Genomic DNA, 26,749 nt, shown 5'->3' on the forward strand with positions numbered 1-26,749 from the left:
ACTTCGTTGAACTTTTTGTCATATTGACCACCCTCTTTCTCAGTAGGCATCTTTTTCTGAGGGCCTCTCTTTGCTGCTGGTTGTCATTTATTTTCTATAAAAGCAAGCCAGGTCCATCCTCTTTTCAAGATGTCTTCCAACCCTCACTGTCGTTTCCAACCCTCGCTGTCATTTCCAAACCTCCGGACGCCAACCGAACCACTTCTTTTCCATCACTCATCGTCGCTGGCCAGCTCCTTCCTCTCGTTGGCCATCTCCTTCATTCTTAGCGGGCTGGTCCCACAAGGATGTTCCTCACGATTGGCGTCCCGGTACGTGTCCCTATTCCCCTCAAGCTCACACGCTTATCTTTCGTCTTAGGTGACCGATCAAAATGATAGGTTATATTTGGATGAGATCAAGTATTATGACGTGAGAATATATTTCTCACATTTTACGTTGTTGATTCTCACTTCCCCCTAGTTACTCAATCGAATTGGTCCGAAACTGCAACAGATCCTATCATTGGACGTTTCCCAAATAATAATCGCGTTGGGTTCGGCTGAAGCGGGCGGTTATATCCGGTGGCACACGCTATCGGCTGGCGAAGAGATTATATCGTCAACAGACTGGTGTGTGAATACATACCAGATCTGTTTCGGCCTAGTGGTGCGTTTTTTTGTCTCTGGCATCTCAGCAGCTCATAACGTATGCAGGGACCCGCCCCTGGAATGAGCGCCGACGTTCTGGACTTGCCAAATCTTATCAAGGTCAGTTGGCGAGGTTTCAGCTACTCTCGCCTCGTATGATGCTTACACTGCACTAGCTTGTGAGAGAGCTTGGACTCGATTTGCTAGACTTATGGAAGTTGGAGAGGTTCTGGGTGGTCGACACGTTTACGAGGCTTAATGCTCTTCATTTTGTGAATTGCCTCGTTATAGAAGACGCTGTATTGCCGGCACAAGCGCTTGCTGAGATTAACTCTGCTGGTAAGCCTTCCAAATCTCTGTCGTCATTTTCACGTTTTTCCAGCATTCTTACCGTGGAAACATACAGACCCCACGCAAAGCACGCCATCTATCCCCTATATCCCTTCCCCGTCTGTGCCTCCCGTACCGACGATCGATCCGTTACCGTCAAACAACATTCTCTACCCTCCAGATGCCGGTCTCGAATTTGATCGGGCGATACAGGATCATGGCAGTATGGACGCAAGTATGTCTTCTCCCTCGGTGCTGAATACTGTCGATGCGGGTTCGTCGATGGTTGCTTCGCTACAATCTGTCCATAGACCCACAGGACCCGATGCTGGCCCTGCGTCTTACCCGACACCCTCTACTCATGGTGTCAACCCTCCCGCAGCGGGCGGGCCACTCGTTTCTCCGAGTGCTTGCTGCAGTCCACAAGTCTACCAAGTGGTCAATGCACCACAGTCGGTCAGAACCCCTGTCTCAACTTCTGCAACGACGCCCGTGGGTTTTTCGGATACGCCTGGGTCGGATGCAGGTGCTTCTTCTTATCCGACGCCTTCTACTAATTATGCAGACTCCCCTCGAGTGGATGAGTCTACTACCCGCTTGAGTTCTAGCGTTTTGCCGCTCAACCAAGCCGTCGAAGCACCGGAATCGACACGCAACACGCCGACGCAACAGCAGAGGCGTGAGCAGGCGATTATCAGATCGTTGCAATCGTGTACATTTACGAAGGAGAATGTGCGTCTTGATATCGAGGAAACCAAGAAAATTATCAAAGCGGGAGCTCGCCTTCTCACACAGGATCATTTCAGAATCTTGCGGCCCCTCTTCGACGGCGGAGCTGATATGTCATCCAGCCTAAAAAGACTTGGACTTCCTGAAGAATGGGTAGGTGTAAATGGAGCTGTGAATTACCTCAGAGTGCTCGAGAAAGACAAGGACAAGAGAATCTCTTTTTCCCTTGATCCCTTGGCGAGGCGTGTCGCGCAAGTATTGCTCTATCTCAATTATATGTCTCTGCGTAAGAAAGGCGAGCAAGATTTGGTCACCCGCATCCTTGACGCCTACCACGATGATCCTAACAAATCCAAGGGGAAAGTATACCGCCAGAAGAACTTTCACACTTATCACGTGCGCTTGGGGAGATGGTGGTGGAGGCTTGCAGCGCACTTGGGATTGGGCATCTTGTTGGTCGCTGATGATGTAGCGATGAACCTGTAAGTGGCACGAGCAGCTCACTGTGGCCCGGCTAACTCAAGCGTATAGGTTTAGTAACAGATTTACTGATGATCAGATTGACGCGCTCATTACCTTCGCCTTGCGCACTCGCCCAGGCACTATTCACCTCTATCGTTCACTGGCGCCAGTGGCAAAGTCACTCTTGAGCGGAGAGCTTCCAGCTAATCTTCGCCAAATCTTGATGGATGCTAACAAAGGCCTCTTGAGACACAATGCGCTAGAGGAAGCCCGTACACAGGACGAGAATGCGTCCATGTCCCAGGAGATTGCGGGTCCTTGGCAGGTCGAAAACACTAAACCGTACGCAGAGAAAACCGCGACGGATTTTATTGACTCACTTACGCATTAGACACTAACCTTTTCGGGTGGTCACTTGGCTGTGCCAATCCATCCTCCTCTTCCAATATTTCTTAGTCCAACGCGCATCCTTGATACCAATGTTTCAACTTATATAGTAGACGCATTTCAATCTACAGTTATTTGCTTATTCCCACGTTGCGGCGTAAGCATGACGCTACAGTACCTGTCCAAATGTTTCTAGAAGCATTCAATACAATAAAATTGTTCAGGATTGACAGTCATTTCAACTTAGTCTTTTTTTGCCCTTTTTATTCCTTTTTTAAGCTATTGGAGTGCTTCTTGTGCCTATTTTCCAGTTTTTCCCCCTGCTCAAAGACACTCATCTGGACTCGCACGCGGACTGGGTGTTCAGTGCAGCCAATAGTATGCCTGATGCCGCCCCGCTCATATTATTGGTTAGGCCAAATGCAAGCTGACCGACGGGTGCCTTCGAACACAAGTCGCCTCAAAAGGGATGGGGCACTGCAAGCTTTGACCGTGTTAGTCTACGATGTTGCTTTCACCTGAATTTCTTATTACGCTTCTCCTTTCTCTTATATATTGGCTCTCATCAGCTTGTTTGTGTTGATTATCACTTCTCACAGTCTGTCCTTTGACGAAAAGGTGGTGACATTCGTGCCCTTTTCAACCGCCTCCGATGATGATGTGTACGAGTAGAATGTGCGCGCCGAGATCAGTGCGAACCAAGCGAGGCCGATCAGGTCGCCAGTTGACCAACGGATTTCAGTCAAGAGGCGCTGCTGCGAACTAATGAGCAGCTTCCAAACCGAAGAGGCTTACTGAATACGAACCCGTTTTAGTTCCTCAAAAGAGCCAGCTGACGTCGTTGCAGAGAGGAATTCAACAGCAGCCGAGGAAGTCGCCCAGCGTTTGAGATTATCGATTCCAACTGCTCCATCATCCTTGACATATTTCTGCATCAGTTCCATCATTACGCGCCCCACAAGAGCCAGGTCGCTCGCTTGATTCCTACCCGGCGATCGAACAGAACAGCAATCAATTCGTGCTACACGTTCCTGTTAGACCTTGTCGAACTGGCTTCAAACAATGGGATTACCGATTTGGATCTCCCCCTCAAGTGACATCAGGATGCTGGAACAATCAAGGGAGGTGTGCTGGAGATTTTGCTCCATGAGATAGGATAATCCCTCCACGAACTGAGAGATAGTTAGTAATCCTTGTGTTCTGGGGGAAGAGGGGAAGGACCTGAGACATAATGGCGGCGAGCTGTTGCTGGTTTGGGAAGGCTTTGCATGCGACAATATGATCTAGGGTGAGAGGGTTGAAGTTGCTGAGAGTATAGAAGGAATGGGAGTCACGAAAACACTCCCGAACCTCGACCACATTTTTGTGATGCATCCCACGGAGAATGTCCATTATTCTGTTTGCATCCTTGCTCGGATACTGGCGGATCGCCCGGACGGCACGGCGACCAGAGCGTTGGACGCATACAGCAACGGTGCCAGCCAGATCGCACTCGTAGCATTTCTCGAAAGTCTTCCAGGGAGGCTCCTGTCGTATAACTAGATCTGAACCGGCACTGTCTCCTGACTCACTAATCTTCGGAAGAGCCAAGGCTCGTGGAAAGCTCCGTAGAGTCTTACCGCCAGGCTCTATGGAAGACGGAGCCGAGGATTTTTTGACCAGGCGCCCGTTAGATGAGGTCTCTCCCCAGCGTTTAGCGTTGAGCTCAGGTGGTGATGGCACCACAGCTTCAGCATCAGCGGCGGATTTTCTGGGAGCAGGAACTGTCTCCACAAAAATTTGGGTGACCCGTTTGTCGTTCACGGGCCGCATGATTAAAGATCAGCGATATTGCAGTTGGACTGGTAGACGTCTAACGCAGGAATAATGGGTTGCATTCCCCGTGAGTGGGAGCACTTTAATAGTGGAATAGTGGCTGAAAATAGAGCTCCTGCGGAAGCCTGAGGGCCGCTGCGGAAACCCATGTACCCCCATAGAAATCCTGCGCAGTGCTACCGCAGGAGACGCGCACTAATCCTGTATATATTTTGGCCCAGAACCAGCTTTGGCATGCTGCTTCCTTCCAGCTTCATCTGCAATGCAGCGAGCTCTATTCACCGAGGAAGAGATCCGGCTGGCAGCGGAGCGTCGCCGGAAATACATAGGAACTGCCAAAGTCAGTATCAGTCATATACTATTCGATCCTCCATTGCCAAGGGATCTTGACCCAAAGAACTTGGGTCGGCTCCGCGAGATCTTCCGTAAAAACCGCTGCCGCCGACTCGATGTGGATAATCACGTCCCTGCGATTGTGTCCCAGGGAGATCTCGCTGGTGCCCTGCGGAACGCGAATGTTTCACAGCGAGCGCTGCTGACTAATGATCCTCACCAACTTCCGCAACTGCGGTTCGCGGCTGGACAGTTGCGGGCGCTTCATGGACGTCATCGGGTGCAGGCGGGAGCCGAGGTGCTTCCTCCAGCTGACCGTTGGTGGACGGTAGATCTCTATCTAGATGGTATGTTTGTAGTAACCAGCGCTTCGTATGTACCGTGCTGACCACCCACCGACGCAGAGATCGGCGAAGAATTGAGAACCTCACTGGTGGAGGAATATGCAAACCAGAAAAGGCCGACCGACGGAGAAATATATCGGAAGATTCGACAGTATGAAGGCGAGGGCAATGAAGCCTTCCGGCAGCGGTGGTTTGTCCGGCTATCACGAAGCAACCAAGCACGCCTGGATCAGCTCGACAACAGAAGGAACCGACGTCTCCGGCTAGCCTTCGATCGGCTATTGCCAATCCCGGGTCTTTGGCCGCATGGGATGCGAATCAGCATGCTTCACCGACTGATCGCCACAGGCTGTGTCGAGGTGAGTCCTGTGATCTAGAGCTAGCTTCCCACACTCTCTTACCGCCCTGTAGGAGATCCTCACCTACCTTGGTCATATCGGGGACTTCTGGTCCTCACTCGTGGCCTCAGATCCAGATTCGATCAAGAGGATTGATCCAGACACTGTGGATGCCCTGCAGTTGCTGGCGCCGGGCAAGTCTAGAATCGACACAAAAATAGCCTGTGGGCTGGTGCTAGGCGGCCAAGCATTCGCAGAATTTAGTGACGGAGAACGAAGGGTCATATGGAACCGATTGGCAAATTTTGACGGGCTTGTTCCGTCTTTGTACACATTCTTTGAAGATTTCAAGTATCTCGAAAGTTGTGCGCATTGCGTGAAGCGACTCTTTGGCTCGTCAACCGAATCTGTGTGGAAAACCATGAGCTCGATTTTCGTTCCGTATTCGGGTTCGGAGGTGGAAGAGAGACTTATCCAAACTTCCGAATCCACTTTCCGACGTGAGGCCGCGACCGATGCGGAGCGTCTTGATATGGGGTATTTACAGATCTGGCTGTACGCAATGCGACATTATCCTCTGATGCCCCCGGACCCGAAGAGTGACGACGAGCTTTTGGCAAAGCCGTCTCGTGCCATAGCCGACAAGAGGGCGATCTATGAGATGGCCGAGCTTGCTCGCCGGCTCGGGTTCCAGTCCCCAGAGATTGAGGCAATAATTGATGGTTCCCCAGATCGTGAGATCGCGCGGGCAGCTCTGCTACAGGCCAGGAAACCTGACCGTTTCCGGTATGACGAACGGCAGTTCGATACCCTGGTCAGCCGAATTGTTGATTGTTTTGCTGCTGCGGTTGCTGACCAGCCCGAAATCGTTCATGAACTTCTCGCGGATAGTACCGTGAAGCCTCGGGCCCGATGCGGCATGCCGCGAATGCGCACACACAAGCAAGATACCCCTTTGCTCTTCGTGGACCGTCTACACGCTGAGGTTGAGGTTGCAGACACAATCACTACCTTTTTTGTGCGTCGTTGTGTTTATTTCGCCTTCTTCGGGAAGCCTGCACAACCTGGACCCACCGAGGGCGAGAGCGACAGAGAGACTCCCGGAGATATGGATGTTCCCCCTCTATCGCCATTGTTCGTCGGAGAGGATGGGCCTTCCGCTCACGATGTAATCACCATGTATGCTGATCTACCGCGGGAGCCGTCTCAACAGGAACGAGGTCAGCCACAGCCCCTGGGTGCCCGACAGGATGCGGAACAGCGAACTCTACCCAGCCAGCAAGCACCGAGGGGACGAAAGGAACGGAATGTTGCGAAACCGCGACGAAAACGGAAACTCCAGACGCGCAGGCGTGGCCTTCGCCATGGGGGGGAATCAGATCAAGACCCCATGGAGGTTGAATGGCTGAGCACAGAGCACTCGGACCAGGATATGTCCGATCAAGAAACCCCGGAACCCCCTGAGTCAAGTCCAGTTATTACGCGTCGGGAGCCGCCGGACGAGTCAATTACGATCGATTCAGCAACGGCGGCGACGGCCCACATGGGATCATTAGAACGCATTACTTCTGATGAAACCTCCGACAAGGGAGCGCATGGCACTCTAAATCTTGACTCAGGCGTGCTGCAACCTACGCATGGCCCGGCAAACCACGAAGAAGCGGACACGAACAGCCAATGCACAAGGATTTCCGTTGGATCAGAACCTCCCGAGCGGGTGTCAGAGGAGAGATCAATTATAGATGGCCCGCATCAAGGCGCTGCTCAAGACCGGACGCGGGTCGACAGTCCACAGCCCGAGTCCTCGAAATCAGATCTTGGCACTGGCAGGCAACAAGAGGTCTCGGATGAGTACCTTGAGCAGCTGATGAGAGCCCAGGAGGAGCAAGAGAGGCTGGAAGAAGAGTTAGAACGCGAACGACTTGCGGAGGAGCTTGGCCTTTCTAACCAGGAGCAGCCTGTTCCGGAAGCTTCGCCTGGATCTCAAGTAAGGCAGGATTCACCATCGAGCCCGTCTCACAGCGAACCCATACAGACGACAACCAGCACAAGCTCGAGGCCTACTCAAGACCCACTCGCAGTCTCTCACCGCGAAGGGCAAATGCCGCCCCAAGTGGACAGTCTTGTAGCATCCACTCCCAGAGGAACTGCCAGCGACCCCGACAGTCAGAGCCCTCGAGCAGTTGAGGACGGGGCCACGCAACCGGTGGGGGCGTTGCTGCCTCCAGAACGGGTCGAAATCTCCTTCTGGGTCTTTGAACGAGAACAGTGGAGGAGGACTGATCGTTTTGAAGTAGATCCTTCGGATCCAGCGCCGCTGGAACGAGCGGCGCTGAAATATATGTGGAAGAAATTTTCACTATATGATCGGAACCTGCAAAGCCTCAGGCCCGACCAGTGTTATCGCGCGGCGACTGTGGATGGCAATAACGCAATATTCCTGATATCGGAGGACGAAGAGAAGAGGCTTGCGGCAGAAGGGCGACTCGACAAGGACAGGCAGCTTGTGAAGATGGCCTCCCGGGTACGAGACCGGACAGAATCCGAGCCAGGGTCTCCTACCAAGCGCTACCGTTCTGTGACATTCAAAGAAACATAAATTCCTTTCTGGGTATGATATACGAATATATGGCTCAACTTAAGAGGCTTGCACAAACGTGAGTTATTGCGCCATGAGTGAGACCTCTCAGAGCAGTTAACCACCCGAGAGGCATTTCTTATACTGATTTACGGAACATCTATACGTTTTTATATGGGATGTCACATAATGTCATTCATGAGTACATGCTCATGGGGATGACCTTTTATGAAGGGGTCTGACATGTGAAGATTGGCTCAGGAGGCATGCAACAAGAGGAAATTTCTCTTGTGAAAATCCTCTTGTGAGGAAATCAGGCACGTGAGGACTCTAATGAGAGACAAAGCCAGACAAGAGGTATCCCCATACGTGAAACGACTCATCGAGGGGAAAACGTTCTAGAACAACTGTCTCATGCCAAGTCTGGCAATGAGAGATGCGCATATTGATAGAACTCTATTGGGCGCTCCACAGCTAATTGAGGCTGTGGAAATGCACGGCAGGTACTATGGTTTGTGGACTGCGGAAGCGCTGAGGGCGCTAGGCTATCTTCGGCTTTCACAGCCATGTCCCACCCAATGGTCACCAGCCTCAGCGTACCCATAGCTCGCACTATCCGTGCCTTACGCACCCACTCCGGAGGCAGTGAGGGTGTGTATGGCACGGATACTGCGTAAAAGGATAACCATGGTTGCTGGCCAAACCCTTTTCCGCATCGACCCGCCGGTGCCCTTGGATGGTGGCGTTTCATGGCCCACGTTTCTAAAATCCTATGATCATTTGTCCCCTTCTTATACTGTATGAGATACGTACGTTCATTTGGAGACCTCTTTCTTGAAAGAAAACGAATCCCTTGCAGCTCTTTAGCCGTAATTGACTGCCCAAAAAATGCAAAAGCAAAAAACCATACCATCCATAGTCGTCTCTTCACATCCACATTGCACGGAAAATGGCCGTTTCCAAGGATGGCACTCGGCTGAGTAGTTGTCGAAAGTCAGCGTCGCGCATAAGTATTTCCACGTTCCACGCTGCATAATCTACCAATACAACTTTCAGTTTGTACATGTATTCATTTTCCTCAAATACAAACTTCAGCAGCTCGACAATATCTCCAGTTCGTTCTTCACAGAGCGTAAAGCTGGCCAGCGAGCGAATAAGCCGATAGAGCGACAGAGACCAAAGCGAAACCCAGTTCGTTGAGAAGGCGAAACGATGCACTTCAGCGTGGCTTAGAAAAACGCCCGCATAATTATCTGCTGGATCGGTGTTAGGGATTTCTCCACCTTCATCCAAGGGCGCATTGTCAAGATTCTTCTTGATGAAAGCACATATATCAGGTAGTTTCGTGGGATGGAAAATATTTTCTCGGTGGTTCAAAGGATTCCATCGTCTGGCAGATTCCTGAGGCAGCTCCTGGCTGTCCCTGGGCTCGTCGTCACCGTCCCCGCACGGATCGGCAGTCGGCAACGGAACGGAGTAATCACCAGAATATACGAACTCACAGCAACGACCAAAGACGATCTCATCGACTTGCCCATTTATGGGAGGCTGAAGTATCTCCTTTGGAAAAGAACTGGCTAATGCTGCATGTACCGAGAACCGTTTTCGGCTTTTACCGATGACGAAGTCGACTATCCCGGATTGCATGATCCTGTGGGTGTTAACTGTGAGGGCAACCAGCCCCTCTGGGAAATTTAGGACCTTACACATGATAATCAAGCACCATTTTTGCAAGCAATAATGGCCCCAGAAAAGCGATGGGAGTTGAAGATGGTACTTCGATTGGAGAAAGATATGTCTGCTGTTCAGAAGAGCTTGCTCTGGCGAAAAACGTCGACTGAGAAACTGACGCGCGTAGTGTGTATTTATCTCTTTACTTATGTTCTTTTTATATGTCCGTCTCAACAAGTAGTCGCCTTGTACTTTTCTTGAACCTGAATATGCATGGTACTAGGTAACTGTGGCTGCGGCTCCTTCGATCCCGCAGCGGTAAGCCCACGACTACAGCATTGAAACCCTAGTGGTCGAAGTGGTCATAATTTTGCCCTCAGCGCTGAGGAATCTATGATAGGCCCAAAGCCTCCTTCTGCCGCAGCGGATTATGATTGGTTACCCAGAAGATTGTTATAATTGGTGGCTGTTCAGATGTCCTAATATCAGACTCATGAATGAAGCTTTTCCCGTCCCCTCAGCACCTGTGCTGTGAGGGCAAGGCTATGAGAAAGGAGCACCGGTTTCTTGGAATTTGCAGACATCAGTACTGCCGAGGCGCACGCTAAGCGTTTGAGATTCGAATGCCATGTGTCCTTTGGCCAGGTTTAAACAATAGTCCAATCTGCGCTTATGGCTTTTGCTATCGCTTACATCTCGTTGGCTAGAACACTATCCTCCCGGTTCCAAAACGTTAATACATACTTCCTCTGCATTTTATAATTCTTTTGGTCCTGCCAGATCATAATACAGCACCGAACAAAGACAAACGCTCCGCCCCAATAGTGCCATCACGCCAACTTTTCCAGACGGCACAGGGAGCTGCGTTGGTCGCAATCCGTGGTGTCCGATTGAAGAAACCAGCGTAAAGAGTGACAATAAGAGCAAAATCCCAGTCCTCTCAATCCTTGTAGAGATTTTGAGCTTGTAGCGCAAGCCACTTCTCCCTGGTCATTCATAAAAGCGAGAGCTTTATCCTCTGCAGCCACGCAATTTCTGCGCTTGCAGTATCCGGGCATCGTCCAATTCGGAGTTACAACGCAGTATCAGACAATGTCCGAGAAACCAAGGTCGTTTCCTCCCATAGCCAATGTGCTCAGGTTTACAGAAGATGAACCCGTCCATTCCCCGATCTGACGTTGGAGGCCAATTGCCGCGTCACCGGAGCTGACTTTCTTCTCAATAGACATTGTATCGTCTCCAAGTGTTCTTTAAGAAGCCGATGAATCAGATCACCATAATTGTTTCCACCAACACGGCATCTGTCCGTTGTCGTCCTGGGCGGTACCCATGCCCGCGGCGAAAGAATTACCAAACGAAACCAGGCTGTTGATCTCAAATCGGCTTCCATGGTCAAACGTAATGTCGTCATGCCGTAGACACCTAGCTCTAGCAGACAACCCAGAGACAGCTCTTGCTGATACAGGATTGGGCGGGTCGAGTGGAAAGGCCTCACGAAGGTTGTCTGCGTCCCTCTGTCTGAATTTTACACATCCAAGGATCCCTTCGTTCTTTACGCTGCATACTTAGGCTCGCCGCTCAATGTTTGATACTCTTGCTGATATCATAGTTCCTTTTATCTAAGCTACACAGTTGTACCCTTGTCATGTTATTATTGCTCGTGTTGGAAAAGTTCTACATCAAAAGAGTCGACATGTGCGGAGTCCCCGTAACCATCCATTGCGAGTCAGTAATGAGCTGGAACCTCAGCGTAGAAGGCACATCTAGGATGGTCGCCAAAAGCCTCACAGCCGGTGAATAGTCCCGCATGTCAGCGTACATCCGTGTGATGGCGAAGTATGAAATTTAGCGGAACCGTAATATTTCATTGATAAGGTTCTCGACTCGATGACGAATCTCGTCACGGATAGGGCGTATAGCATCAAGGCTTTGCCCGGCAGGATCGTCGAGTTCCCAATCGAGGTAGCGCTTTCCTGGGAAGAAGGGGCAAGAGTCGCCGCAACCCATGGTGATGACAACGTCGCTGGCCCGCAAAGCATCGGTGCTTAGGATTTTTGGTTTTTGGCCGGAGATGTCAATGCCCTCTTCACGCATGGCTTCAACAACGACGGGGTTGATGGAGATGGCAGGGGCCGAGCCAGCGGAGCGAACCTCAATAGCATCACCTGCGAGGTGAGTAAGGAACCCAGCGGCCATTTGAGAGCGGCCGGCATTATGGACGCAAACGAACAAAACACTAGGCTTGTCGGCCATGATGTCTCTTTCGGATTGCTTGGTGGTCGTGGGGGTTGTCATTCAGGGCGTTGAGGTCACTAATAGTGTTCCAGAAGATAATGGATATTATTGTGATAGGTAAGGGAATGAAGATGGAGGAGAGTAGAAAAGGGGCAGGCGTGGTCTTAAAATTACCTAACTTACCTTAGGAATTAGATGGGCCAGACCTCAGAGATATGTAATCTATAAGGATCTGGGTTGCGCATTGCAATGCTTGGTCAATTTCTGTATAGTTTCCAAGGAGTAAAATTAAGGTAGCTGGGCAAAAACTGTCCAATCAAAACTTGATAGTGACACCTTGACGAACATCAGATCGGAATTCTGAGGAAGAGATTGATAAGGTATGGTAACATCACAAGAATACACAGTGGGACTCCAGTCAGTAAACTTCTGCTGAGTAATGTCCAATCGCCATCCGCCAGTGACATCCGTCTGGAAACCTTTCCGCCACTGGGATGATATTTAGTAACATTGAAAATGATGAGCAGGAGTAACCAAAGCGGTCAGCTATATATCCATAGCTTGCCGCCAATTTGATAAGGAATCATAACCAATTCGATTTCTCGAGACTTCAAAGCCCTTTACGCTCATCAAAGGACTAAAGATCACAATGTCTCAAGCACGTCTGGGCAGCATTCCTGACATTGCCAAGCCGTCCCCAGCACAGGCTGCCGATATGGAAAAGCAGGGAGAACCGAGTTTACCAGACGGGCCCCCAGGCAAGCAATCTGCCTTCAAGAATCTCGGGATACTTGATAGGTTCCTTGCGTTGTGGATTTTCCTGGCGATGGCAATTGGAATCATTCTTGGCAACTTTGTACCTAACACTGGGCCTGCGTTGCAAAAGGGCAAATTTGTAGGGGTCTCTGTTCCAATTGGTGAGTACTGCTGGTAACAGACCGTGCCCTCTCACACTACTAAATTCTCCCTCGGCAGCTATCGGCCTTCTCGTCATGATGTACCCTATTCTGTGCAAGGTTCGATATGAGGGCCTGCATCATGTTTTTCGGACGCGTCAGATTTGGATACAGATCGCCTTCAGCATATTCGTCAATTGGATTATAGCGCCGTTCTTCATGGTAGGTTGATCCTTGATTGTGCCCCCCATAGACTCGACTGACGTGCAATCCTATCCAGTTGGCATTGGCTTGGGCGTTCCTGCCTGATGAGCCGGAGCTGCGGCAGGGGCTGATTCTTGTAGGACTGGCTCGTTGTATTGCTATGGTAGACATTTCCAAGCGGCCCTATCCTCCTGCTTATTCGTACTTATGTTGTCACTAGGTCTTAATCTGGACAGGATTAGCAGGAGGGGACGGTGAATACTGTGCTATCCTCGTTGCTGTCAACTCGATCCTCCAAATGGTTCTATTCGCCCCTATGGGGGTCTTTTTTATTCAAGTTATCAGCGGCGATTCCGTCGCATTTGAATACTCTACTGCCGCGAAAAGTGTCGCTGTGTTTCTCGGGATCCCCCTAGGCGCCGCAATCCTCACGCGCTTCACCCTCCGGTGGGTTGCAAGCCCAAAATGGTATGATGAAGTCTTTCTGAAATGGGCCAGCCCATGGTCATTGATCGGGCTCTTGTTCACCATCCTGGTCCTGTTCGCTTCTCAAGGACGCCAAGTGGTGCATCAGATTGTCTCTGTTGTCCGGGTTGCGGCCCCTCTTATTGTTTACTTCACCGTCGTGTTCTTCGTGACTCTCTTCATCTCATATAAGATGGGTTTCGGGTATAAGCTGTCGGCGACACAAAGTTTTACTGCAGCCAGCAACAACTTTGAGCTGGCTATCGCTGTTGCTGTTGCGACATTTGGAGCGAACAGCAACCAGGCCCTTGCGTCCACAGTGGGGCCATTAATTGAGGTGCCGGTGCTGCTAGGGCTTGTCTACGCTGTGAAAGCTCTGGCAAAGCGGCTAGCTTGGAAAGATTAGATCCGATAAACGATAGATATGGCTTGCCATAGCTAGGGGAATACTTCAAATACACTTGAAAATTCAGGATAACTAGAATGAGAGGGGAAGACTAGATAATCAACTTGAATGGCGCCGCTATCAAATACATTAATTCTTCATTGTGAGAACTACATCAGGAGTAAACCTCAGACACTAGTACTCTAAGACATGGCCTGCTCGACGGCGCTATGTTTGACAGCATAAATCTGAAAAGAGGCTACACAGATCATTAATGCCTCATTTAACCAGTATTGGCTCGGATGAAACTTACCAACCCATTCATTGAAGTCCAGCTCAGCAAACTCAGTGGGCCACTCTTTGCGGGGCTCCGCTGGGCCACAGCAGCTACTTTGACCCAGATAGGAGGACTGTTTATAGAGATTGAGGTCTGCTTTAGTATCGACCATCAGAATCTCTGAAGGCATGTCAGTAGCGAAGAAGCAACATCTGTGTGTAAACTAAGTACGTACCTTTGAATCCTGCGCGTTTGAGATATTCTTCGTACTCCGCGACCTGGCTGGCCCCTGCAATGCACCCTACATGGAGAGCGATATCATTGACGATTTTCGGTGGGAGCTCCTTCCTTGCCAGAATGTCACTGATAGCAAGCCTTCCGCCCGGCTTCAGCAAGCGAGCAATTTCCTGGAATACAGAGGGTTTATCTCTTGATGGGATAAGATTGATGACACAGTTGCTGATAATACAGTCAACGCTGGCATCTGGAAGCGGGATTGAGGTGATGGACGCCTCAATAAACCGCGTATTTGACAGGCCAGCCGCTTCGGCGTTTCTTTTCGCGAGATCAATCATATCCTGGTCGAGGTATTAGTATATAGCTCCTCAAGGGCCAGAGTTGTTAACCTTCGTCATGTCAATTCCAATGGCATTTCCTTCTGGTCCCACCTTGCGAGCTGCAAGAAGAACATCGATGCCGCCTCCACTTCCAAGGTCAACAATTGTCTCTCCCTAGCTCAATTGTCAAAGCGTTAGGACGTGTGAGTCTATGGCCACATATCGAGATCAGGTACCTGCTTGATATTGCCATATGCCACTGGATTGCCACAACTCAATCCTAGGTTTGCCTTGTCTGGAAGGGCACGTAGATCTTTCGCGTTGTACCCAAACGCCAATGCGATTTCGTCTTCCTTGTCATGAACTGTGACGCGAGTGCGTCTGGCGATATCCCCATAGTGAGACTGCACCTGTTGATAGGTATCCTCAGCCATTTTAATAGCCTGGTGTGCGGACGATTGTTTGGCAACTTCAATGTTCCTCGACGGTGGAGGTGAAGCAGAAAGGAAAGAGACAGGGCGACCTTTAACACAGAGACAGACTTCAACCAAACTATGCAAGTGTAGAGCGAACAGGTGGAGGGTGTTAGTCTGTATTTATGTCCTCAAGCCGAGTGTACGGCTGCCTAAGTCAAAGAGTCCTGTACATTATAAGTGTCACCGCTACCTTGGCGGTGATTGGCCAGCCGTATAACTGGTATGTCACCACTATACCCCTCAAAGCATCAACCAGCAAAGACGACACTGATATGTCACCGGTTTCGTATATAATCCTATTGTTTTTGCAATATCATTTGGTCAGTCTGGTATGATTGGCCATCTTCTGTCAATGATCCTTGGAGGATAAAATACGGAAGACAGACAAATCCATTAGCGCCAATAATTGATGGGAATAACGGCAGCAGCTGTCATCGTGTACCGTTAATTATGAACAGATGAGCAAAGGAAAAAATGAGACTATTGTATAATTTCGGCAAGGACCGTCAGCAAAACCCAGTTATTGACCCTACAACCTTCCAGAGGAGACCTTGGTGGCCTATACCCGTGACGGAGTTTAGTATCCACCTCCAGCATGCTTAGATCCTTCTTATTACAGTGAAAGACAAGCTGAATGGCAACAGCACAAACTGTTGTGTCTTGTAGAATAGGATTAACTAATCCCATGGTGATATCGCCCCTGGTTGTACTTTGGTTATCCAGAGGCAGGTGCTCGAGCAAACGGGTTTGTGATTGTCTCTCCAGTACAGTCGGATCATAGAAATTTGGTATCGGATAGTCCAGCCAAGTATTAAGATCTGTAGATTGCGAGGGCGTAAAATCTACAATCGAAGGCGCCGCAGGCCCGGTATCTGCAACTTCAGGTATCGTAGCGGGAAATCCAAAGCTAAGAGTAACCTGACATAGGTCAGTCATGACTTCAACGAGCGGTACCGAACACCTCTGGTGCAGGTAGTGGATAGTCATACGTTTGGCAACTGCAGGGCTGTCGAGCCAGCGTGCAGTTCAGGGGTGGTCGGCACTGTATTTGCCGCAATGCTGAGACTGGTTTGTATCTCATTGGACGTAACTTCTTGACGCTCCTCGGCGGTATCCTGTCCCCGGACATCACGACCGGGGCCACTGGACGCTAACAGGGCCCGCAGTGCCTCGTTTTCTCTGCGGAGGTTCTCCATCGTGGCCTGCCATCTCCTATCTGACTGAGCCGCAGCCTCCGCGTAAGATGTGATTTTGCTTTCTAGTTCGGCCACGTAGTCACGCTGTCGTTGGCGACATTTGCGCTGGTTGTCCCGGATCCGCTTGAGGTCCTCATCCTAGTATGAGTGTCAGATGCTGTGATGGATAGAGAATGTGTTGAGTGTCCTTGCCTTGGTCTTCTGTTTTACGCGTGGCATGTTTGACTGTGGATTAAGGGCCAACCGGGAGGTTTCAGTAGAACTAGATGGCTAACAGCTGCGGCCGATGCTTGGAACAGTGGTTGTGCGGGATATTAATGTGCCTGGCATGTAAGTCCGTCTGCCCATGTCTGATCAATGTCACAATGATCTCCTGTGCCAGACGAAAACGCGGGGATTCACGTAAGGAACCACTTTACTTATTGCTCACCATCGAATAGGAGCGATGTGATGACATACCATTGCGCTTGGCGTACTATTACTAAGCAGTTTTGGCAATAGGGTAGTTAACTAGGTTAAGTTAGTCACTCCGCAGTTAACTTGGTTCTGTGACTACCAAACATCTTTTCCCCGTGTACAGCAAGCCAAGGGGGAGAAAAGTGAAAAATGACAACAGATTCCTAGGTAAGTATAGAGTAGGCCGAGGTATATGTCTAAGGAAAGGTAAATTGGAATCTAAGAACAGAGAAAAGTTCAGAAATCTTCAGCAGTATGTGGGCCCTTATTACTAGCAGAAAAGCCGGAGGCTATCTTTGCTTTTCTTCTTCGGACCTCCCCCAACTTGTGCCCCGATGACAGCACCAGACAGAAAACATTGCATATATGGAGCGTGGAAATGGGACTTTTCGGAAATTTTGGTCAATAAAGCATTTGCGTATCTAGAGAAGAGCGAAACACCCGGGAAAAAGACGAAAAAATGGGACACGGCTGTTACAGTAACCGCGCCGTTATGGTTCGGTCTCCTTTGCCATTATACAAGGCATGATGGCCCCTTTTGCCTGCAGCGGGTAACTCCCTAAAAGTATGTACATGCCACCTTGATCACATGTAGATGGTTATAAAGTTCTTCTTGTCTCGATCGCTTTTTTCTCCTCCCGTTCGCTAAAACGGTCACCGAAAAGGGCCATGTGAGGGCGCATCAGGATTGTATACTTGACTAACTCCTCCATACAGTCTACCAGACGGTCCCGGTTACTACTGGGGATGAGTCTCAGGTCCGCCGGTTGACCTTCTTCCGGAAACTGGGTGTATGCCTTGGGAATTGAGGACTGATTTGGGATTGTGAACATCCGCATCCAGCGGCCGAGGATGCGCAAAGAATTGACCGCATTGAATGACTGAGAACCACCACACACCTGGGCGATGGCAAGTGTCCGGCCTTGAGTCGGACGCACGCTTCCAGTACTGAGAGGTATCCAATCGATCTGATTCTTAAAAACGGCGGTCTGATTTCCGAATGACATGTAAGTAATACTGCCATCACTTTTGGCACGATCAGGGGAAACACGAAACGAACCAGGTTGCCGTGTTGTTCAGGCGAAACCCAAACTTGTCCATCACTCCATGTGCTCAGCTCGCGAAGCTCTTGCACTTTGGGATGGGTATGATCGGTATCATTCTTTATCGGTAACCCTTCGGGATCGAAGACCCGCACATCGCAGCCCAGCCTGAAGAGGATTCGGCAAGCTTCAAGTGCCACGAGCCGTGAGTACGACCTTCTGCGTAGGCTCCCATATAGTACGAGAACTTTAATCCTCTTATTTGTAATTCGCAAATCATTCTCAGCCATATCCAGGACCCCTGTCAGTTCCAGGGTACTAACCCAATCGTCCTGGGTGCCGCCCTGAATGAATGGGCGGTACTTTCGGCGAATATCGTTGTCATCTTCAGCCTCTGTGATAGCGAGAGATCGCCTCTCTATGGCCCGCCGCTGTCCACAAGTCATATCACATCTGGAAAACTCGTTTGTAACTAGCTTGTCGACGGTAGGGTATGCCATAGTTGTATAAGTGTGTCGCTACAATGATAGCGTAGAGCAGGTTGCTTGGCTGACTTAACTGTTAACGATACTTTATAGAAAGTATTCATTTGGAAGGCTCCGGTCTATCAGGATTAGGCAGCTGAGAATGAGCTAGCATCGAGATACTGAAGCATGACAGCTTATTCCGTAGTTCAATGGAAGATACAGGATACTTAAGGGTGTCACTGCTAACCAATGATTGGACAGGGTAGGCTAGATAACTATTGGCTCTAAGTCAGTTCGGTCCCACTCCTACCAGTCGTCAGCATATTGCAGTCCTTCCCGAACGGAATACTTACCGCTTTCATCTCTGGATAAACTCCCCATGGTTCATGAAGCATTTTATCAACGTAACACGCCTCAGAACGGGAACCAGTGCATTATACCATTCCTTTTATCATGATTTTCCCGGTTCCTCGCTTTTGGCAAACATGAGCAATAAGAGAACCAAACGCACAAAGCCTACTGCAAATGTTAGCGAGTCTCAGACGGGTGCCATACCATTCTATACGATCTCTGATAGACTAAAATTTACTTCAGGCCGATCATATCACGTCTTCCGTACGAGTCCGCGAAAACCAACGGCGCTCTCGCGCTCGACGCAAAGAATACATACGTGATCTTGAGCTACGAGTGCGCAGGTTTGAGAGCCTTGGAGTAGAGGCGACACTTGAGATTCAAGCAGCAGGGAGGAAGGTTGCCACAGAAAATGCCCTCCTTTGGAAGTTACTCAGGCACCATGGGGTTACACAAGAAGAAATTTTGGAATACATCAAAGCTCACGCAGTGGGATACCCTCCGTGCAATCAATATTCCACTCCCAGCCCAACAACTCGAGGCGATCACCTATGGAGACTCGGAGTTTCACAGCCAACTCCATGTCTCCCTGAAGGTAACAGTTCCTTGCAACAGATGACAGTTAGGAAGGTTGCTCTACCTCCCTTGTCGGATTCACTTGCCAAAAGACAGGGTGATCTTCTCCGCGACCAATCTTCCAGTGTGGAGCAACCGACTGCTCAAGGCATTACGCTTCCTGGTGCTTCCAAAATTGAGCAGTTAAATGAAGGGCAATATACAGGCCAGTCTACGCCATGCGAGACTGCAGCTAGAATTATCATGACCATGCGAGGCAGCCCAGATATTCGCGAAGTGCGGTCTGAGCTGGGGTGTCATTCGGAGTCCAACTGCATGGTGAGGAACATGGACATTTTTGAGGTATTAGATAAATGAAGGTCTAATCAGTAGACCACTATCATTTCTGCTTGCATAATGCAGGAAAAGTAGGCTGAAGATAATTTTGAACCAATGCCTATGCTTGCAATCCGAGCAGACGAATTCATGTTCCAAACCAGGCTTCTTGGGCACTTCGGATTGGTGGTCTCAGGATGTCTAGATCCAGGGTGGTAACGACGACCTTATGTATTTAGCCTCGGCTTTTTGCCTAGTAAATGGAAGGCGGAAACGCAGCTGGGGACTATGCTACACCTGTCCAGGTATTCGATGGGGATGCGGCGGCCCACTTACTTCCTCTCATACGGCATCTCATTGACTGCGGAGAAGTTTGGCAGGAGCCACTGCGGCACTAAGTCTCGCTCTGCTTCCTTCCATCCAATAGTCTGTCCTACTGGCAAGCCTGCGGCGTAGCATCTTAGGCGCTGAGGACAAGGTATCTTCAGCCGCAACAGGATGTCTCTGTAAGTTTCCAATCCCATCAAGTGAAAGCCATATAAGAGGTATCCGATTACGTGAGACGTCTCGTTGGGGTGAATACGTTCTAGAACAGCTGTCTCATACCCAATTTAGAAATGACAGAAGTGCATGTCACCCCAGCCTGTAACCTGAGTGCTGGGTGCTGGGTGCTCCACGGCTGATTGTGGCTGTGGAAATGCTTGGCAGGCACCCATGCCACTGGTTGGTGGACTGCGGTAGCACTGTGGCGCTAAGCTTTCTTCGGCTTCCCCAGCCATTTCCCACCCAATAGTCACCAGCCTCAGCGTACCCCCAACTCGCACTACCGCGTAAAAGGATGGTTGTCGACTGGCCCTGTTTCCTCATTGACCCACTCCCTCTCACGCGCTTTATCACCGCCCTCCAACGAGTACCCGAAAGTATGGCTACCAAGCAAACAAAGCTCTATCTGTCAAGAAGCCTGCCCACGCTCGGGGGCGTTCTCTGCTTACTGCCGAATGACTTCGATGACGAGGTACGTAAAACTGGATGCAGCAAAAATGGGTGTCAATGTCAGGGACGGGCTTCCCAACGGGTGACCGATTATTTGCACAGCCTTCGTAGAGACGGCGATTTGTATGGCTCCCAGGAGAACAGGAAGACTGGAGACAGGTATTGTGGACAATGGAATGTCGAATATACTGCAGCCAACAATGTCTTCCCTGGTTAAATTTGTAAGGAAAAGGTGACTGTGGGACACCTCGCATATGCGGAGAGACGAATCGAGGACAATGGTAGGTACTGGCGTAAGGATGAAAATCATCTCTAAACGTGCCGCTGATGTTGCAAGACGTTTCCGTTCATCGCGATTGGCCGGTAAAGAACTATCGTCTGGCGGCTGAATTTGCGGAGCCATGCTGCTTTGCATACCATCTTAAGTAGGTCCTCTGCTTGGACAAGTTTGTTGTTTCTCATTCTCACCACCGAAGTCCAGTGCTCACGAGACAGTTTGCCAAGCATCACGTGACATTAATCACCTACTATTTACTAGTGCACCTCAGTGTATCCACATGATCGCTGTGGAACCAGTAATGTACTGGAAAACAGAAACAGGAAACAAGTCAATGTTTACTCAAGCTCTTGACATAGTAGCGTAACCGTTTACCCTTCCACATATTTCACTTCCAGCCTGCCCTGACAATGGAGAAAGAGCCTTTGAAATTGACTTCCCCTCCAGTATCCTACAGAGGTATGCTCAAGCTAGAGGACCAATTTAGGAATACATCATCATCCACTCGAACAGACATGCAATTCAACTCACTTGTTAATCCTACAAATTCCAAGGTTGCTATCCCTCGGATTGCGCGCGCCCAGTCAGGAAACGCAGCCCGCCGTGCTAAGAGAGCATGTCTGGGATGCAGACAAAAAAAGGCCAAATGTGACGGCCGCCAACCATGTCATCAATGTGTCCTTTTCGATGCCGTTTGCGAGTACGCCGAGGGGAACGAAGACAGAATCAAAAGGTAGGTTCTTCAACCCGGCTGTAGGCCCCTCGAGGAACAATTTTCAGACGCGTTTTAGAACTTGAAGGACAGATTGATGTGTACGACCAGTTGCTGCGGAGGTTACGATTCAAGGTAGATGTTCACGACCGAGAGGTGATCGATAGGGTTCTCAGTCGGGTAGGCATATCCCTGCAATCATCTTATGCAATAATGCCCTGGCTAATACTATCCATAGTTCAACCCTTCCTCGTTCCTGGACATGCGAGGTACCTTGGAGCGGGAAAAACCGATGGCCGGAGAGCAGGTGGCCAGTTCCGAAACAATCGGCGAGCAAACCCGAGCGGGCGAATCAACGTTAATATGGAACGCTCAATCGGTAAAAATCAGGTATAAGCCCCGTTGGCATAGGCGGCATAGGCTCACGTATAATGTGGCTCTCGTGCACATTGTCCAAACGGCACCACGCCATACATAACTGCTATGTTTCAGATACCAATATATGACTTCAAATTCTTACCAAGCGAGCATAACGAGCTCTTCTCATGTAGCTGTTATTTTGCTCACTGTGGGACTGGCAAAGACTCTGTCAAATATTTAACATCCATGGGCTACAGCGGAACAACTGGTCAATCAATATAACTAATATTAGCGGCATGGTTGTGGCTAAAATACGGAGAAACCAGCATCCGCTCTCCAGGCTTGTGAATCATGTGACGTATGCTTATACTGCTAAGTAGGGAGTAAATTAAAAGCAAAACAGGTGCATTTTGGCAGGTACGAGACCAGCTATATACAATGGTAGACGCCACTAAATACAACTCTGCATAGAAAAAAAAGGAAGCCGCAAAGCCAGGCTTCAGCGGATCATTGTACTCACATTGTAACGACTGCATCTAGACATCCTCGCATGCTATCATTGGAGACGCACCCTCTTTGAGCGACGCGGCGGTGGCTCTGTAACGGTACCTTTGTCGAGCTCCAGCAGGCGCGGGTCGATATTTGTTGTCACAGAGCCGACAGAGGAAGCGGGAGTGCTAGTGCCTGACCGTCCACATGATTCCAGAGAAGCGTCTGTGCTGTCGATAGAGGAAGTATCGCTGCAAGTTAACAGAGGTCTGCTGGGGAGATGTTTTAATTTGATTCCAATATCATATGAGTGCACATCAACGGCATGCGCCAAGAATTCAGTAGCCTTTGCGAACTTAGGGACATTGCAGCAGGCCGACCAGGTACAGCTAATCCCCTCGTGCGCACGGGCGAGATGAAAATCAATGAGATGGCGACGGAGTGAATCTTTTCGCTTGGAAGGAAATTTATGTGGAGGCGGATTAGAAGCTGAACGACGTGACAAACCGCAACAGATAATGCAAACATCTGTTGGGCAGTCCAGGGCTTCTTCTTCAGAAGGTGGTGATTCTTCCGACTCTTCACGTTCAGTTTCATCAGCCTTAGCGCCATCACTCACATCCCAGTTGATTTGGTTGCCTCGCCGGCTTGGTTCGCAGAGCTTCGAGAGCGCAACCATGTCCTTGGTAACCTGGATACGTCGTGCAAGTAGCTTATCCGCATCAAAACATTCCGCTTCAGGGCCATAGAAATTCTCCACCAGTCGCGCTCGCTCGGGAAAGACGTATTCTGGAATAGGAATATCCCAGTCTTCATCGTCGGAGTCGAGATCTTCACAACTTTCAGCATCAGACTGGCCAAGAAGTTGCTTGATCTGTCTGTCAACTTCGAGCACAGGCTCATTGTGAAAATATTCCTTTCTAGCTGTCTCGCGAGTATCCTTTGTCAGGTTCTTCCTTACTTGAGAGAGCTCTTTTTTAACTGCCTCATGTCTTTCATGCAGATGAGGGAATGACTCCCGAGCTTTCGCCACTGTACCAGCTAGCGATCGCATCTCCTCCTTTAGCTCCCTCTGCTCTCGTCTAAGCTCAAGGATTCTGGGGTCTCGACAAATAGCACGTTTCTGCTGGTCGGTAAGACCTGACGGGGCAAGGGGATCCCTCTTCCTGAGCATGCTTCCAGCAACCCGAAGCAGACCTTCCTGAGAGGGTCGGAGAAGCACGACATGCTGGAGATCGCGGCCGATAAACTGTGACTGGTAATGCCTCTCGAAAACCGCGTCGCCGGACTGGCCTAGCACTCTCTGCCGCTCCTGGCTTGTGAAGTTCCCTGTAAGGTCAAGTTAGATACAGTTTCAGGTTCTTTCGTTTTGCAAAGCCATCTTCCACGCGGGAGGACATACGATTAACTTCATTGGCAACCCAGCGCCGGTAGTTATAATGGCCAATATCGTCCTCAAACTTAGCATCTCGACCTAGTTCTTTGAGCGCTTGTCGACTTGAGTCGTACGTCATCGGCAATGACTTATGGAGCTCGTAGCCGTGCGGAGTGCGCTCAATACGTCGAAGGAGAGGGGTATCAAGGATCTCCTCCTTCCACCGGAGGGGAAGATCCTGTCGGCGCTTTGGAACTCGAAGCCGCCATATCAGCTCTGGAGTCAAGGGATTGACAAAAGCCCCATCGCGGAAAGCTAGTGAGATAATTTGGTTGATTGGGCAGTAAGCCATTTGGTAATCACCATGCATGAAGAATTTAGTTCTGAGGGAAAAGAAAGTTAGCCTCAGCAGGTCAGCAACTAGCTGTCTATGGATCTGCTATGGATCCGCTTACCCGTCAGCGCCTTCTGGCCGGCCTTTGAGGTTGCGAAACTCAATGATGGCACAAAGGACATCACGCTTGCTATCGGGGTCTTTAAGAATGAAGAGCTCAATATCGCGGTAGCAGACTGAATCTGGAAGATCGTCGGCCGAAACGTGTTTGGGAAGGTCACTCTGAAAAGTCTGCTCGCGTTTGCGTTTGCCCAGGGATGACTTATGGCCAGTCTGGGAAGCTTTCTGAGGAAGCAGTACACCCGGTCGCGTTCCAGTGATGGCAGACCAGAGTTGCACTACGGCAAATTGGATAATCATACTCCCGTGACGGAAAAATCTCGAATATATCCAGTGCTGGCGATATAAGATGCAGAAGACATTAACGTCAAGGGTGTCCTTCTTCTTCATACGTCTGGGGATCTTTCGCTCTGCGGGGAATACTTTATTCAGGAACTAACGCCGATGTTAATGGTGGAGCTGCTGGGACCAAGAACGAAACAACGTACTCGTCGCATCTGTTCATAGACGTTGCCATTCAGACGGCGCCGTGCAAACAGACCAAAGTATTGGCAAAGCCGTCGCCAGTACTCATCGTACGACTGAAGAAGCTTCTGTCGTGAGGTCCTGTACATCCAATCGAAGAAATTCATGTAGATTGTTTGGTCCTCCAGGAGTAAATACTCCACGTAGTCCTCTTTTGAATGGATGCAAAATCTGTCGACGGTACGTTAAGGACGTACGATCCCTGCAGCAATCTGAGAAAGCGCGTACGTACCTTCGCCAGTATCTTTCGACCACTGCAAGACCTTCCAATGTCTTGGGTTTGAAGTTCGGGGGTAGCCATCCAATGCTGCGGAAATGCTCGAGTCTGGCTCGAGTCTCTTCACAGAGGATCGGGTCGGTCCAGTATTGATGCTCATTGGGATCAGCGGGAGGGAGAGGAGGCGGTGACATCAAGATGAGCTGATCCAAATATAAGAGAAAGCTGATTGTTTTCGGCAGTGATTCGAGCAGCGATCGCCTGGCGGATTGATTTGGCAGGCGTCAAGGTGGGAGGAAGGCGCGAGAGTGCGAGGGAGGAAAGAAAGGAGTGAGGATGGCCGGCATTTTATAGAGCACATGGGCAATCTGCTTGAATTCGAGGGAGCTGGATCTGGCTGCTGAGGAGGCCATTGTCGGCGTCACTAATGGTCGTGAATTGAACCGAGCGAGTTCTCGCTGAGGATTGTCTCCTCAGGACGGTGACTAAAACAATGCTTGGCGGGTGCAGAATAGTGGTGTGTAGCACGTGCTTGAGTGCTAAAGCGGCGGCTCGCAGAGGGAAAATACAGGTGGAAATGCGGCCGTTTATGGCCTCAGTAGCTGTCATTTTCGGCGTCGATTTCACAGGTCCCCATATTCTAGTTGTAAAATAATGCCACAGCTAAGGTGGTCGCCGTGGTCTCTGTACCGGCAGCAAACAAAACCAGTCCCTCATCCTGGAGGCGCTGCAGATTTCTTTCCTCGGGCGGTACCTCTGGAGCCGTAAGAGCTTGGAAAATGGTCATCCTCTGGGGAGCCGTGGAAACATTCTTCTGCTGAAGCGCGAGGATTGATTGCTTCCGTACGCCATCCAGCAGCTGATATATTGCCGCTCGGGCCGGGAAGACCTGACCCATAAACCATGAGGGTATAATTCGCAAGAGTTGCGAAACAAGAGGGAAAAACCTAAAGAAGTGAATCTGGTCCGTCCCTTCTTGGACAACCTTGACAATGCCTTTGCCATAGTTCTCAGGATCTTGGAGCCCATAGTTCTCTCCATACGCATATTCTGTTATCACATCGCCTGTCAACCCTTGTAGTCTGTCGATCAACTCTACTACGCTGCCTTCTTTGTAGGCTGTAGTAAGACCGTCTAGGAATCTTGAGAGTGAATTGTGGATAACTGGCTCAATATTCTCAATTGACCGCCTTGAGAAGAAGTTATTTAGTAACTTCCGGCGCATGCGATGCGTTTGATGACCAACTGTTGCGACTAATGAGGTGGGCGCACTAAAGATCACTACAGATTTTGGGTCTTTGTCTCGCATCCCGCTGATCGGCGCATAAAGCTCATCGTAGAAATATGGATCTTTGATGTGGACTTCTCGGGGGTTGATCCGCACAATTGGACCTATATAACCGTAAATACAATGTAAGACTGATTTGTCTTTGAGTGCTACCATATTTTTTATGCATCTTTTCAATTTCCCAAACAAATAGTCCTCCTCTGATCACATCGTGATAGAACTCATAGGCATGAGAAATTGCCGCCAACTTTGGGCCTGGTATATGACGGAGAGGGTGAAGATACAGACGATAAAAACTGCGCAAAATCAAACTGAATATGAGGAGTAGTATGATAAACATGGCGAATTGCTCCTTGACAAATGTCAAAATTGCGGCAGGAGACATAAAATCCATGTTGTCAGGAGTGGCGTGGTTTAGGGGATGGGAAAAGCCGTGATGAGAATCAAAGAAAGTCAGGAGTCTTATGAGTATCACAGCTTAAGGTGCTTTCAGTCAAAGCTCTCTATAATTGGCCGGCGAGCTGCCCCATCGTGCAGTAGGCCT

The 26,749-nt window shown here is 49.8% G+C and overlaps 11 protein-coding genes across 11 annotated transcripts; 3 read left to right on the top strand and 8 right to left on the bottom strand.

Moving 5' to 3' along the window:
• Positions 1-710: 710 nt before the first annotated feature.
• Positions 711-2,541, top strand: AFUA_5G14950 (uncharacterized protein; the record flags this gene model as incomplete). The annotated part of the gene is made up of 4 exons (XM_748069.1): positions 711-749; positions 806-968; positions 1,036-2,170; positions 2,220-2,541. The coding sequence occupies 4 exons, from the start codon at positions 711-713 to the stop codon at positions 2,539-2,541; spliced, it is 1,659 nt and encodes a 552-aa protein (XP_753162.1).
• Positions 2,542-3,130: 589 nt separating this feature from the next.
• Positions 3,131-3,484, bottom strand: AFUA_5G14960 (uncharacterized protein; the record flags this gene model as incomplete). The annotated part of the gene is made up of 2 exons (XM_748068.1): positions 3,131-3,292; positions 3,344-3,484. The coding sequence occupies 2 exons, from the start codon at positions 3,482-3,484 to the stop codon at positions 3,131-3,133; spliced, it is 303 nt and encodes a 100-aa protein (XP_753161.1).
• A 169-nt stretch (positions 3,485-3,653) lies between these two features.
• Positions 3,654-4,349, bottom strand: AFUA_5G14970 (uncharacterized protein; the record flags this gene model as incomplete). Its single annotated transcript, XM_748067.1, has 1 exon — positions 3,654-4,349. The coding sequence occupies one exon, from the start codon at positions 4,347-4,349 to the stop codon at positions 3,654-3,656; it is 696 nt and encodes a 231-aa protein (XP_753160.1).
• A 265-nt stretch (positions 4,350-4,614) lies between these two features.
• Positions 4,615-7,966, top strand: AFUA_5G14980 (DUF3723 domain-containing protein; the record flags this gene model as incomplete). Its single annotated transcript, XM_748066.1, has 3 exons — positions 4,615-5,032; positions 5,090-5,388; positions 5,441-7,966. 3 exons carry the CDS (start codon positions 4,615-4,617, stop codon positions 7,964-7,966), a joined length of 3,243 nt encoding a protein of 1,080 aa, XP_753159.1.
• A 906-nt stretch (positions 7,967-8,872) lies between these two features.
• AFUA_5G14990 (uncharacterized protein) lies at positions 8,873-10,708 on the bottom strand (the record flags this gene model as incomplete). Its single annotated transcript, XM_748065.2, has 2 exons — positions 9,827-10,708; positions 8,873-9,741 (listed from the first exon to the last, which is right to left on the bottom strand). Exon 2 carries the CDS (start codon positions 9,653-9,655, stop codon positions 8,873-8,875), a length of 783 nt encoding a protein of 260 aa, XP_753158.1. The 5' UTR covers positions 9,656-9,741; positions 9,827-10,708.
• A 248-nt stretch (positions 10,709-10,956) lies between these two features.
• On the bottom strand, positions 10,957-12,214 carry AFUA_5G15000 (arsenate reductase ArsC). Its single transcript, XM_748064.2, has one exon. It carries the CDS (start codon positions 11,909-11,911, stop codon positions 11,462-11,464), a length of 450 nt encoding a protein of 149 aa, XP_753157.1. The 5' UTR covers positions 11,912-12,214; the 3' UTR covers positions 10,957-11,461.
• Positions 12,215-12,324: 110 nt separating this feature from the next.
• On the top strand, positions 12,325-13,822 carry AFUA_5G15010 (arsenic resistance protein; the record flags this gene model as incomplete). The annotated part of the gene is made up of 4 exons (XM_748063.2): positions 12,325-12,768; positions 12,827-12,969; positions 13,028-13,114; positions 13,172-13,822. Exons 1-4 carry the CDS (start codon positions 12,501-12,503, stop codon positions 13,820-13,822), a joined length of 1,149 nt encoding a protein of 382 aa, XP_753156.1. The 5' UTR covers positions 12,325-12,500.
• A 182-nt stretch (positions 13,823-14,004) lies between these two features.
• On the bottom strand, positions 14,005-16,817 carry cyt19 (uncharacterized protein; the record flags this gene model as incomplete). Its single annotated transcript, XM_077804910.1, has 6 exons — positions 16,101-16,817; positions 14,872-16,029; positions 14,705-14,809; positions 14,314-14,656; positions 14,115-14,258; positions 14,005-14,060 (listed from the first exon to the last, which is right to left on the bottom strand). The coding sequence occupies exons 2-6, from the start codon at positions 15,067-15,069 to the stop codon at positions 14,005-14,007; spliced, it is 846 nt and encodes a 281-aa protein (XP_077661046.1). The 5' UTR covers positions 15,070-16,029; positions 16,101-16,817.
• A 48-nt stretch (positions 16,818-16,865) lies between these two features.
• Positions 16,866-18,506, bottom strand: AFUA_5G15030 (arsenic resistance protein ArsH). Its single transcript, XM_748061.2, has 2 exons — positions 17,824-18,506; positions 16,866-17,752 (listed from the first exon to the last, which is right to left on the bottom strand). The coding sequence occupies exons 1-2, from the start codon at positions 18,304-18,306 to the stop codon at positions 17,363-17,365; spliced, it is 873 nt and encodes a 290-aa protein (XP_753154.1). The 5' UTR covers positions 18,307-18,506; the 3' UTR covers positions 16,866-17,362.
• Positions 18,507-21,968: 3,462 nt separating this feature from the next.
• On the bottom strand, positions 21,969-25,557 carry AFUA_5G15040 (DUF3435 domain-containing protein). The gene is made up of 5 exons (XM_077804911.1): positions 24,933-25,557; positions 24,664-24,871; positions 24,177-24,610; positions 23,749-24,104; positions 21,969-23,675 (listed from the first exon to the last, which is right to left on the bottom strand). Exons 1-5 carry the CDS (start codon positions 25,109-25,111, stop codon positions 22,414-22,416), a joined length of 2,439 nt encoding a protein of 812 aa, XP_077661047.1. The 5' UTR covers positions 25,112-25,557; the 3' UTR covers positions 21,969-22,413.
• On the bottom strand, positions 25,558-26,599 carry AFUA_5G15050 (putative cytochrome P450 oxygenase; the record flags this gene model as incomplete). Its single annotated transcript, XM_748059.2, has 2 exons — positions 25,558-26,309; positions 26,359-26,599. The coding sequence occupies 2 exons, from the start codon at positions 26,597-26,599 to the stop codon at positions 25,558-25,560; spliced, it is 993 nt and encodes a 330-aa protein (XP_753152.2).
• Between the last annotated feature and the right edge of the window lie 150 nt (positions 26,600-26,749).

The sequence above is a fragment of the Aspergillus fumigatus genome, chromosome 5 (assembly GCF_000002655.1).
Source record: "Aspergillus fumigatus Af293 chromosome 5, whole genome shotgun sequence".
NCBI lineage: Eukaryota > Fungi > Ascomycota > Eurotiomycetes > Eurotiales > Aspergillaceae > Aspergillus > Aspergillus fumigatus.

Excerpts from the sequence above, each read along its gene's own strand:
- AFUA_5G15000 (XM_748064.2), bottom strand. The coding sequence starts at position 11,911 with ATGACAACCCCCACGACCACCAAGCAATCCGAAAGAGACATCATGGCC.
- AFUA_5G15030 (XM_748061.2), bottom strand. The coding sequence starts at position 18,306 with ATGGCATACCCTACCGTCGACAAGCTAGTTACAAACGAGTTTTCCAGA. Across the intron at positions 17,753-17,823 it reads CTGAACAACACGGCAACCTG|ACCGCCGTTTTTAAGAATCA; the intron begins GTTCGTTTCGTG and ends TTCGGAAATCAG.
- AFUA_5G15040 (XM_077804911.1), bottom strand. The coding sequence starts at position 25,111 with ATGTCACCGCCTCCTCTCCCTCCCGCTGATCCCAATGAGCATCAATAC. Across the intron at positions 24,872-24,932 it reads GTCGAAAGATACTGGCGAAG|ATTTTGCATCCATTCAAAAG; the intron begins GTACGTACGCGC and ends TACCGTCGACAG. Across the intron at positions 23,676-23,748 it reads GGTTGCCAATGAAGTTAATC|GGAACTTCACAAGCCAGGAG; the intron begins GTATGTCCTCCC and ends TTGACCTTACAG.